This window comes from Melospiza georgiana, chromosome 5, assembly GCF_028018845.1.
Source record: "Melospiza georgiana isolate bMelGeo1 chromosome 5, bMelGeo1.pri, whole genome shotgun sequence".
NCBI lineage: Eukaryota > Metazoa > Chordata > Aves > Passeriformes > Passerellidae > Melospiza > Melospiza georgiana.
The window spans coordinates 23,289,144-23,301,810 of record NC_080434.1 but is presented as its reverse complement, the minus strand read 5'-3'; the positions used below and the strand labels follow the sequence as shown (position 1 = coordinate 23,301,810).

Below are 12,667 nucleotides of genomic sequence, written 5' to 3'. Positions count from 1 at the left end.
TCTGCTCAAAGCTGATGACATGAAAAGTAAACCAGCTTCCTTTGTGCATGCTCATGGCTTAGTAACCAAACAAAAATATTCTCCAAAACAACAAATAGGCATCACACCAACACAGCGCTGCTTTAACCATTTTTCTCTCATTACTAATTAATGTTTCCTCTTCACTCTGCAGAGCTGTTTTGAAATAAATTTCAAAACCAAGGCTCTCTTCCTTAATCTGAGTCACAAACAAAATTTTTGATAAACACTGGGGCATGAACACATGCATCCAAGTGTCACATCAACAGCAGTGAGGTACTGTGAAGACACCATCACAATCTATCAGCTTGTTACATCTCACCCAAGACATGAGGTCGGAAATAGAAGCCTCCAAAAGAAGGTCAGAGCAGGAGAAGTGATTCACAGCTTAACAAATTCCTAAACATAAAAATTTTACCAATGCCTCAAAAATTCAGGAACCAAGAGCCCAATTTAGAAAGAAAATACTTTTCAAGAGGTGTTGTAATAAAAATTAAATATGCTATCTGTCAAGACTTGCAAAATTTGTGCCCCCCCCCCCCAGTCCCATTCATCACAGTGGTGTAATACTCTGTGCATACTACAGAGTCTATTTCTGCAAGATTTGTCAAAAGAAAAAAAAGATCACAGCTGGAAAACTAAACTGTTGAGTCATTAATTACTGGGTCACACCAGTTCACTGCTGTAAGGGGAAAAACAAATCTTTCTGGGATCAATAACTGCCACACCAGTGGAAAAAGACAGCCACCTGCAGCAAGCACAGGACAATTCTCCACCATGACATCACAGCTCAATGCTTCTATAGCTGATTATTCCTACCAGCACTAGTAAGGCCAACATTTCTTTCCATGCATGATAATTTTTCCCCTTTCTTAAAAAAAAAAAAAAAAAAAGTAAATATTTGTGTCCCTTTCTTTGTTCTAAGGGGGTGATGCACCAACACAAGATGGGATAAGGGAGTGCTGCACAGTGCCAAACCAAAAGTTAACAGCTTTATTTGCAAATCTAGCTATCATCCATTAAAAGGCTGGCCCTCCAAATCAAAATAAAGAGCTATAAGGCAAGCCCATTTCTTAATTAAAGCTTTTGGGGGTGCATGAGACGGTCATCAAGCTCCTGAAGTAATGACCCAGCTGCAGGTGCTTCCCTAGGTTGCTCTTCTGGCCCCTGCAGCACCTGATGTGGCAGCAAAGTAAATGAGAGCTGTTTGGGGTTTGTGTGGCCAGATTTCGGGCCGGGGGGGTAGTGCTGCAAGGATGGCTTCTGTGAGAAGCGGCCCAAAGCTTCCTCCATGTGCAAGAGACCCCATGACAGCCAAGAGGGACCTGCCACTGCACAAGACAACTAATGGTGTTATTACCTCAGGGATAACAGAGTTAATAAGGGAAAAATGCTCCAAGGTGGAGCAGAGATCCACCTGCAGCCCCGTGAAGAACAGCACAGCAGGTGAATGCCCAAAGGAATGCTGTGGGAAGCACGTGCTGCAGCAGACTCCTGGCAGGTTCTGTAAGGAGAAAGGAGCCATGGAGAGAGGAGCCCACACTGGAGCAGGTTTGCTGGCAGGACTTGTGACATTGTGGGGGAGCCACACTGGAGCAGTCTGTTCCTGGGGGACTGCATGCCAGAGAAGGGACACAGCTGGAGGAGTTCAAGAAGATAAGGGGGACCCTGGAGTACACCAAGAGTGTGAGGTGTCTTGCCCTGAGGAGGAAGAAGCAGCAGAGACAATGTGTCATGAACTGACCCCAACCCCTATTCATGATCCCTCTGGGCTACTGAGGGGCAGAAAGGTAGGGAAAATCAGGAGTAAAGTTAAGCCCAGGAATAAAGGAGGAGTGGGGGAAAGACATTTTAAGATCTGGGTTTACTTCTCATTACCCTACTTAGATCGGATTGGACATAAATTATATTTATCTTCCCCTGAGTCAAGCCTATTTTGCCAGCAATGGCAATGGCAAATCCTCACCCATGAGCCTTTCATTATATTTTCTCTCCCCTGTCCAGCTGAGGAAGAGGAGGGGTGGAGCAGTTTTGGTGGGCACCCAGGCAGGTACAGCCTCTGCGAGGTGCAGCAGGCCGGTTTGCTTTCACAGCCCCACAAGAGCCTCATGTTACAGCCCCCAGGTGAGCCCCCAGGCTCTCAGCCACTGCTCTCTCTGCTTCAGCTCTTTGTGTGCACCCCCCTCCACCTCCACTGGGAGCCAGCACCAGAGCCCTGGTGGGCCATGGAGAACAGGAGGAGAAAGGAAACAAGGATTTATTTCATGGCAAAAATCTCTCCAGACACACACATGCCTGATTTGAGGTTTCACACCTGGTTGCACAATAGGTCAGCTGAGCTCTGCCTGACTTCTCCCTCCTTGTGGGGCTGCTGCAGCAGCAGCTTTGATACACAGGGTGCAGTGTCCCAGTCCACCACACTGGTACTCATGGACTGGAAATATCATACCTTCCTTCTACATATAGGAAAATGCTCCACGAGAATCTAATTGTTGGTGCCACTCAAAGAAGGACTCAGAGGTGTCACTTACTCCCCTAGATTGCAGAGGGACCCTCTTCTTCCACTCGGCCCAGCCAGAAGTTCCTGACACAAGCATTTTTACTGGGAGTGAGAAGCTGGTAAATATTATACAACTGCTAGAAATTGAAAAGCATGGCTGGGGGGAAAAAAAAAAAAAAAAGCCACCACTTTTTTTGTGGGTTGTGTTTTACATTTGCACTCTGCCAGTCTTGCTCATGTCCCTGTCAAGTGCCAGGGAAAAAAAAAAAGGAGGAGCAGGCAGCTCAGTGAGTGCATTGTAGCCCTGCCACCGCTGGTAAGCTTGCCTTCCTCCCCCACTGGCCAGGGACATGCTTCTTCACACACACAGTGGGGAGGTCTTGTTTGGTTTTGAATATTCCCTGGATATGAATATTCACCGTGGGCCACAGTAAGAGTAATCACAGCTGACCCATGTTGTTACTAATTAATTCTTTTGCTTACACATGGGGAACGGGAGGAAGAAAGCAAATACTGTGAACAAAGCTAATAATGAGGTTACTTGCTACTGCTTCTATCTGACACGTTTTTAAGGAATGGTCTCTGTGGCGTGACAGCAAACATAGCAAGAAATTGATGCAGTGTAGCAGGAAAGCAAGTTACTTTATGAAATAGTGCTCAGGCAACACTGGAATGGTTTGTCTTGCTCTAACTTCTACAGACCTTTCTGAATCATATCTGCTGTTGTTTGGATTGGTTTTATGTCTCCCCAGGTTTAGGAGACTGCAGATGTAGTTTTCTTACCTCCTCCCTGCCAACAAAACAGAATTCCACAAACCCCTTTATATGATTCAAAAATTATCCTGTCAGCCCATCTATACAATACAGAAAGTAGAGCTGATATGGGACACAGGGAGCCTTGTTTTTCTTACATCAAGATAAAAGATAGGTAGAAGTAGAGGGGATACACCTGGAAATCTGACTTTTGAAAGACACATTTATTGTTTTCAATAAATATCACTGTGGTCTTCACTTTTAAAGACTTTCTACATGGTCTGACAAATGTAGATCTATCCATGTATATTTAGTCTTCTGTGTCTTACATGAGTTGTTTGAAAAGAGAAAACATGCCCATAAATATTCCTAAATATTTATTCCATAAGTATTGACAGAAAAGAACAGCTTTTCCTTCCAAAACTTACAGCCAGTGAATTACTTCTCATGGCATTACAGACAGAGTGTTTCTTATCCACGGCAACGTACAAATAGAAATTAACCCGGAGCAGAGACACGAATTTCTGTTTCACGGGGTGAAGCCACGTGAGGAAGTGGCAGGTGTGGTGCATTTGCAGATCAGATCTCCATCCCCTGCCACGCACTTCATCTTCCCGACTTAATGGTGGGCTCTTGCGAAAAGCAAAACAAAAAAAAAAAAAAAAAAAAAAAAGGAAATAAAAAAGAAACGAGGGGAAATACGGGGGGGATCAGTGTTGTCGCTGTTTAGAAGAGCAGAGGAGCCGGCGGTGCCGGGCGGCGGTAGCGGCGGGCCCGGCCCTGCGCTGCCCGGCGCCGCCCGGGCGATGGCGCTGCGGCACCGCCTCCGGCTCCCTCACGGCGGCGGCGGCGGCGGCGGCCGGTCCGCGCTCGGTGCCGCTGGTGCCTCGACGGGACCGGCGGCTCTTGTCCCCGAAAAGCGCCCTGGAGGCGCCGGCAGTGGCCTTGCGGCTCCCCCTCGCCAGGCGCTCGCCATCCCCCCTCACGGGGCCGCCGTTCCGGGGCAGGGGAGGGGGCAGCGCGGAGCCGGGCGCGGCCGCGGTGGTCCCGCGGCGGCCGGGGAGCGCCATTTCCCGGGAAACCGGGCGGGCCGCGCCGCTATGCCGCCGGGATAATGGCGGGGGCCAGCGCCCTGTCACCTCTTGTGTGCGCTTTCCAAAGAGGAGCCCGGGCGTGGCGAATGGGACACAGACCGCCATTGTGCCGGCGACACTTTAATCGCCCACACCTACAATATTCAACCTGCTGCCGGCAGCGGGGCAGCGCCGGGGCGCACGCCCCACCCGAGGGGACCGGGTGGTGGCCTCGCCGCCGCCTCACCAGGGCGAGGCTTCTGGGGGCACCTTCAGTGCCGCGGTGAGGGCTCGGCCCGCCCGGCTGGCCGGCCGTGCCCACCGGGCACCACCAGAGCAGGAGCCCCGAGCCCGGGTAGCCGGGAGAGGTGGGAGAGGAATGTCCTTGTGTCCATGCTGGGCGGCTGTGGCAGGGCAGGCAAGGACCCGTGGAGGCACCAGGGTTTTGCTCAGCAAAGCAGCTTTGGCTGAACAGTGCTTGTGTGCTGCTTTGCCACGGCCGTCACCTCGTGCTCTCACTGGGGTGTGAAGGCACAGAGGCCTAGGGCATAGATAATTGCTCCTAGCATGGGAGCCACTTTTGTGCTGAAGCGAGAGGTGGGGATTTCTGCTTCATGAACCACGCAGGGTGGGATGCTGGTTACTCCTGCCCATCCCTCCTACCAAAACTGAGCCACTCGGTTTCTCACTGAGCTCATCTCTGCCCCTGTGACATGAGAGCCACACACCCAGGCTGCTGCAGACCGCGGGCTCCTGATGAAAGCTCTTGAGCACCTGAGGCCATCAGCTGTGTCTGGCTTCACCTTCTGCCCCAACAGAGCTCCTGCTCACTGCAGATGAACACTGGGCTTCACCCTTTGGGAATTCCTAAAACTTTTAAGGAGGTGAAATCATCCTGCATGCCTGAGAAATAGAAATGCTCGTAAGTCTCCCTCCCTCTCCAGACTAATCAGCTCAGGGCTATGCCAGAGGTGCAGGTCTTGCTTCAGTCAGGGTTTTGCAAGTCTACTGCCACAGGAAAGCTGCTTCCCAAGAGCTGCAGGACTGCAGCTGAGCATTGCTGCTTGAACAAAACCTATGAGGACACTGTCACAGGCACTGCAAGCAATGGTCTGCTGAATCTGTCTGATGTCTAATAGACTGGGGAGAGTCTTCTGCATTGTTTGGAATTTTGAGGTACCCCTAAAACTTAATTCTCTTTAATACTTAATTTTTGTGTATGTCTTTCTCTCTTGAGCCCCATGGGGGGGGCAGGGGGGAATGAGTTGTTCTGCTTTATTAACAAGTAGAAATTCTTAAAACATCCTAATTTACAAGGTGGTGGACCAGCTGAAGATGTCTTCAGAAAGGCTTTTCACAGCCTCCACAGGGGTAGTTCCTGAAAGCTCTGTTGGTGCTGTGTTGTGTTGGAAATGGATTCTTCTTAGAAGTCCTTAAATGAGAGGATTTCCCATGGATGGCAAGGTACTATTTTTTTTTTCTTGGCTGACAAGGTTTTCTTGGGGAAATACTCAGCTCTTAGGTATCAATGTGAGATGTTGATCAGCACCAGACTACGTCCATTCACTTGATTTTCTCCCCTTAGAGGAACCACTGTTCTCCACATTGTTTTGGCTTCTGTGACAGTAAATATTTACTCTTCACATTTTAGGAATCTTCCCTCCTCAGGGGGAGACCTGCAAAGGTTCAGATTCCAGGCTGGCATTTCCACAGCTAAGAAACCTCCTTCAGGGACTGGGCTGCCTGATTGCCAAGAGCTGTGTGGGTGATGGATGTGAGAACAGCAGATCGGAGGCCCAGTACAATTGAAGCAGCCCCCTGTGCTCCCAGGTTACTGCTCAAGTAATGCTGCTGTTGAGAGGCAAGGCAGAATTTCAAATGTTCTTTTTTTTCCCCCTCTTTCTTACATGTCAACTGTTATTTTTTCTCTCTCTTGTTCACTTATGTGTTACTACTATGCCACAGAGAGCCTGCAAGCTAGATTTTTCATTCATACCTCAAGCTATGCCTAGATTCTTTTCCCAGAGCAAACCTTTATAACTGTACTGTGTGCGGTGGCTAAAGTGACAGTGAAAAAGTGAATGCTGAGGCAATCAATTTTAAAAAATTAATAAATCTAGTGCCAGCAAATTTGGAGTATTTACATTCTCTGGGCTCTTGTGCAAGAGACCTTGAGAGCAAGAGTAAGTAACCAGATGTGATTTGAAGGAAATATATTGTTTCTGTGGATGGATTGATGTTAATTCTCTGAACTTAAACTAAATGATCATATACTGTAAAACTGTTGATTATGGTGGTAATTCTGTTGCTTAAGTGATTTATACTAGTAAAACATATCAACTAGCAGCCTAATGAAAGCATGTCAGAAAACACTTTTTCATAAAGCAGAGATGGTCGTTAGCGTTCTCTTATTGCTCATTTCAAAAGTAAAACAAGGGACCTGTGGGTGGTGCCTGTGAGCACACACAGGCCCTGCAGAATTGTTCCTGCTGCAAAGAAGGAACAATGAAATACTCCTGAAATGAATACTCCTGAAATAACATTGTTGTTCAAAGCGTCCCACAGCTGAGAAGTGCCTAGGTTGAGCAAGACTTTGGTGGGACTGAAGGCATTTAGCAATTTTAGTGGAACCTCCTTGCCAAGCTGAGTGCAAAACAAAAAAAGGAGTTTAAAACAAAATTATCAAAGGAAAATTATTATGAGTGATGCTTCCTTAAATATGAAGGGGTTTATTTTTAAAATATAAGCATAAATTAACATCTCAGTAACAGCTATATAGATTTAAATAAACAGACAGAATGTAGATACAAATTCCATAGACAAGATTTCCAACTGTATCACCAGGCTGAATTCATTATGCCTGACAATGGCCCCAGGAGGTAGGCAAGTATTGTTATACCAGTGCTTTGCATTTCTCTTGGAGGCAGTGGAGGTACTTGCACTAGAATTAACTGTACACAACTGCAGGTGTCCACAGGGTTAGCCCCAGAGCATAGATATTTATGGAGCTAAGTGTCACCAAGAAATGGGAATTAGTTTTACAAACCCTCCAAGAGCTGAAGCACATGGCATTGGGTAAGTGCAATGATCTGCCCAGGAAAATTGCTCTGCAGAAATGAGGGCACATCTGCTTCAGCAGCAGCATGGTCCTGGTTGTCCTGAGTGGAAATGGACAGGGTTCAGAAGTGTGATTTCCCCAGTACCTGGCCTCTTGCATTCCTTGCAGTCATCACTTCTAATGTGTGTTTAAAACACGTGTGACAGTAAAGCATTAGACACTGGTCATAGGAGGAGCCTAAGAAACATTTGCTGCTGGACCCTCTTCTGTTAAGCAATCTTGCTCTGAATAAAGTAAGTATGAATGCTTTATTTGGGTGAGTATTCTGATGATGCACTCCATGAGACTGAAAATAATTCAGCTGTACGTTGTCTTTTTGTGTTTGTAGTAGCTCCTAGCTGGGGCTTGCCATCCCAGGGAGCAGGCCAGCCACTGGGAGGGCGGAAACCCCCCTTCCCTCCTCCTGCAGGAGGCCTGGGCTGGTTGTAGCTGAGATTCAGCAAGAGTTACCTGATCTCAGTGAGCAAGACTCACACCTTGGTCTCTATCCACTTGTGGGTTTTACTGCCTGAAGACCAGGGAAGGTACAAAGAGGGCCGTGTGTCCCCCCACATACTTTTCAAAAGGAAAGGAGGAAACGAGAGAACATGTGGGGAAAGTGGGGAAAGGGAAGAGAAGGAATAAAATACTTTCTGACCAGTCGTGATGCCTGCAGAGAAGCTGGCTGATCTTGAAATGGCATTGAATGAGCAATTAGACTGTTGAGTACAAACTGAGAACTGACCCATGTGCTTTGTGTGCTTTCAAAATGTCTCTGGCTGTAATGATAGAGAAGGCTTTTTGCAAGTGTGCTGTCCCCCCTTTTGTAACCCACTTTTCTGTAACACTAGTCCGTTCCTGACCCCGAGTTGCTGCCTGGCTCTTAACCAGGCTGGGGGCAGGGGGAGAGGAAAGGAGGGCTGGGGGGAAAATATGCATAAAGATACAGGGATAAGTTCAGTTTGTTTTCCTCTGAAAGCTTTGACACTTGCTTAGAGCAGATTCATTTCCAAGGCTTCCTACACTGCTGCTATTGTACAGTAAGTGTTTCAGACCGGTGTGCCTGTGTTTCCGACTCCCGTGAAGTCCCCTTTGCAGCAGGGCGTGCCTCGAACTGCTTCAAAAGAACCAACTTCTACAAAAGAAAAAAAGAAACTCAAGTAGGCTTGAACATACAAAGAGAGGGAGAAAGGAAAGTGAAAAGGGCCGGGCAGTGTTGAATACAAAATGAGTTCAGCCAGCCCCAGGAGTTCTTCATCACTTACATTTATCTTATTCTGGGAGAGCAGAGCTAAACCCAGTGCTGACATAAACCACCCTTTGCCTTTGACTTTGACTCTGAGAGTGTGCACACACAGCAGATACAGGCATACAGAGACCACTGGATTTCAATGGAACATTTTTCCCCCTCTGAGCAGTGGTGTTGGTGGGGAAAATGGCTTTTTGTGTGTGTCCTTTCAAAGGCAAACTGTGGAGTGAGTCTCAGATGCCTCCAGTTTCAAAGCGTGCGTGCGCTCACAAAACACGCACTTGAAAAATAAGCAGCTGTTACTGTTTCCCAGCCAGGAACTTCTCCTGTCCCAGGAGCATGCTGAGGTGTTCGGCTGGTGTCCCCAGTGCTCCATGCAGTCACTGAGGTACTGCTGAGGGAGGTCCCCAGCACCTGACAGCAGCCCTGGGGTATCCAGAGCCCAGGGTCCTTCCGGGGCATCAGCCACCTTGCATCCACAGGAGATGCTAATGGGATGCTGCTTCCCTCTGTGCCCAGAGGCCAGTGGATGGTTTGTGGGATGGAGGATTGGGCTTGCTGTCAAGGAGTCCTGACAGCCACACATCCCACCAGCCTGGAGGGAGATGTTTAAAACTTGAACACTGCACCAGCCTGGCTCTCTCCCTATGCTGGGCGCTTGCTGGGCCTCTGGAAATGGGTGTCAGTGGCTGCTGCTCAGCAAAGCTCCCACTCATTTCCAAGGTTTGGCCCACGGTCCTTGCATGGAACAGCTCACAGCCACGGCACCCGCTGCCCAAACAGGGAGCACACGGATTAACCCTGGGGAGGAGAGCCCAGCAGGGCTGCTGGCAAAGCACACCTGTGCCACGGGCACCAGGGAGGGAGCACGTGGTGCCTGCGGGCTGAAAGGGAAGCCGGGGGTTGGAATTTAGCCAGCAAACAGCACCGTGCAGCACAGTGCTGAGGGCTTTTTCTGCTGTTACCGATACAAGCATTTATTGAAGGGGAGAGGGTTAGACAATCAGAGAGTATAAAAGTTTTTACTAGATACAGATAGATGGTCTGGCAACTTTATGGATACTATACAGAAACAAGGTATTGACTTTTGCTCCTTACCATCTTTCTTACTAAGTAAACACTTCCATTTTGGTCAGAAACTGACAACTTGTTTTGGGGCCATACAACAGCTTTTGCCTTTGAAGCATAATAGCTAGAAAAAAAAAAAAAAGAATAGAGAAGGTTTGCCTCTGTTTTTATTTTTAAAGAAAGCAAACCATCAGCTTTGCGCTTTCTCAGTGCCATCCAGTTGTTTGTGGAAGGCGGGCCCCAGGCGCCTGCCATGCGCCAAGTGTGCCCAGGCAGCTTCCTAAACTAGCGAGGCTGCTCATTGCATGTCACTGCCGCTCGGCTTTGAGCTGCTGGGCTCCCTCGCTCCCTCCTTGGCTTGCGAGTTATTCACTTTTGAAAAAACATATCTACCTCATACTGTGCCCATCACTTTGTTCTCCACACGCCTATTCACACGGGCAAACCTCCACTTCTCCTTTCCAGGCAGGCGGCGGTGGCGGGAGGGGAGGCAGCGCGGAAGGGAAGTTACGATGCGTGCACGGAGCTATTTCCCTCTCCACCACCTTTGGCCAGCTATTGTTGGGCAACAAAAGGGCTCGCTCGCGGGGGATCGGGACCCTGCCGAAAACGTGGCACCTCCGGGGGCAGTGTGCTGTCCCGGCTGCGAGCGGCACCGCTTCTCACCTACCGGGTCCCGCGTGGGCTTCCCGCGTGTCCCCGGGATTACCGCTCTAAAACCGAGGACATTCCCTCGGCGGCTTCCCGGCCGAACCTCTGCACGGCAGCGCCGCGCTCCGTGCCCCGCCGTCCGCACCGTCCCGGGCGGGCGGCGCTCCGCACCGACACCTCGGGCAGGGTCGCTGCGGTCGCAGCGAGGGCCGGGCGCACCGACGGCTACTCCCGCCAGGCGTGGGGAGGCCAATTTACCGGGCCCTCCGAGGTTGGGCTGTAAGGTAAAGGATGTTTCCCCAGGCGGGCGCGACGGAGCGTCCTCGGAGAACGCAGCGGCGGGGAGATCCCGGTGCGGCCGGGAGTGGGTTCCCTCTGTGGGCGGACGCGCCGTCGGGGCGCTCCCGGCCCCCGCACCCCGTTCCGCCCCGCCGCGCGCGGGGAGGCCGCCCGGCGCGCGCCGGCCTGGGGCGGGGCGGGGCGGGACAGCGCGTGCCGCCGGCCCGGGCTCACCCCCCAACCCCAACCCCCCCCCCCCCGCTCCCGTCCGCCGCCGCCGGCCGCGGGCTCCGCTCCCCCCGCGCGCCATTGGCTCCCCGCACGCGCCGGCCCCGCGCGCGCGCGCGCCATTGGCCGCGCCGACACGCGACCGGCGCGAGTGGAGGGCGTGCGGCGGGAGGGGTGGGGCGCGAGGGAGCGGAGGGGAGGGGGAGCGGAGGCGGGGGGGACCCCGGCGCGTGCCGCTCCTTAAAGGGGGGCGCGAGCCCGGCCGACACCGGAGCCGTCGGGGCGCCACGCGCGAGGCGGGGGCTGCGCGCGGCCCGATGGGCGCGCGGCGCTAGAGCCATGAGCCTGCCCTGGGCAGAGCGCGCCCGCGAGCCGCCCTCAGAGCCGCCAGCGCCCGGCCCGGAGCACGGCGGCTGCGGCGGCTTCGCGCCCGGCTCCTGGCTCGGCGTCTGCTGCGCCGCCCGCCTGCCCGCCGCCGCCTCGCCGCGCTACCTGCTGCCCGCCGAGGACGACGAGGCGGCGACGGCGGAGGGCGGCGCGGCGCGGGGCGGCGGGAGCAGCCCCGGCGGGGCGCGGGGCGGCGGGCGGCCGCGGGGCGGCGGCGGCGGCCCCGGGCTGCGGGCGCAGGTGAGCGGCGTGCAAAAGCAGCGGCGGCTGGCGGCCAACGCGCGGGAGCGGCGGCGGATGCACGGGCTGAACCACGCCTTCGACCAGCTGCGCAATGTCATCCCCTCCTTCAACAACGACAAGAAGCTCTCCAAGTACGAGACGCTGCAGATGGCGCAGATCTACATCAGCGCCCTGGCCGAGCTGCTGCACGGCCCCGCCGCCCCTTCCGACGGCTCCGGCAAGGCCGAGCACCGCGGGGCCCCCTTCGAGCCGCCCTGCGCCGCCGCCGGGGCCGGAGCTCCGCCGGGGCCGCCGGCGCCGCCGCCGGGGCCGCCCAGAGCGTCGCCCCCCGGGCACGGCCGGACTCGCTTCCCCCCGGCGCCGGCCGCGGGGGGCTACTCGGTGCAGCTCGACCCGCTGCACTTCTCCTTTGCGGAGGGCGCCCTGATGGGACAGAGAGCCCCTTCCCCCGCCCTCCTCCTGCCGCAGCCCGGGCAGCCGCCGCAGGAGAGGAGCAAGACGTCGCCCCGGTCCCACAGGAGCGACGGGGAGTTCTCGCCTCGCTCCCACTACAGCGATTCGGACGAGGCCAGCTAAGGCAGGGGCGTCGTCCCCGGCACCCCGCAAGGCCGCCCCTCGAAGCACAGACTCCGCCGCGGGGTGAGCAGCCGGACGCGGTGCCGCCACGGACGGCATCGGCTCCCCTCGGTCGCTTTGAAATCCGCCCCTTCGTCTCCCACCCCCGGCAGCCCCTGGTTTGTCCAGGGGGGGATGGCTTTTAGAGAGTGACTGTACCCGCCCTGTCTGTCAGGGGCGGTTGGTTTGTTGTAATTTTTAGTTTACACTTCGAAAGTTTCTTTCACCTAGAAGTCGTTGCCGTTCCCTCCTGCCAACGCGCCACCTCGCAGCCTTAGCCTGGCTCGCCCCGTCGGCGAGCAGGTGATGCGCAGGGAGAAAGCCTGGCCCCGCTGCCGGGGGTGCCGCCGGCGCCATCCATCCCCACCCAACCGTGAGCCCGGCCCGACACCCCCGTCTTCCAGGACACCCATCCTGCCGTGGGTCGCATTGCTGTGGAAACACACACGCGCACACAAACACACATGCAAAAGTCAATAGCGCACCGTCTTAACTTGTAAATAGCG

General features: G+C 53.4%; 1 protein-coding gene across 1 annotated transcript; it reads left to right on the top strand.

The window, feature by feature from the left end:
• The first annotated feature begins 11,255 nt into the window (after nucleotides 1-11,255).
• Nucleotides 11,256-12,122, top strand: ATOH1 (atonal bHLH transcription factor 1). The gene has a single exon (XM_058025148.1). The coding sequence runs from the start codon at nucleotides 11,256-11,258 to the stop codon at nucleotides 12,120-12,122; it is 867 nt and encodes a 288-aa protein (XP_057881131.1).
• Nucleotides 12,123-12,667: the final 545 nt, after the last annotated feature.

Coding starts and splice junctions, on each gene's coding strand:
- ATOH1 (XM_058025148.1), top strand. CDS start 11,256: ATGAGCCTGCCCTGGGCAGAGCGCGCCCGCGAGCCGCCCTCAGAGCCG.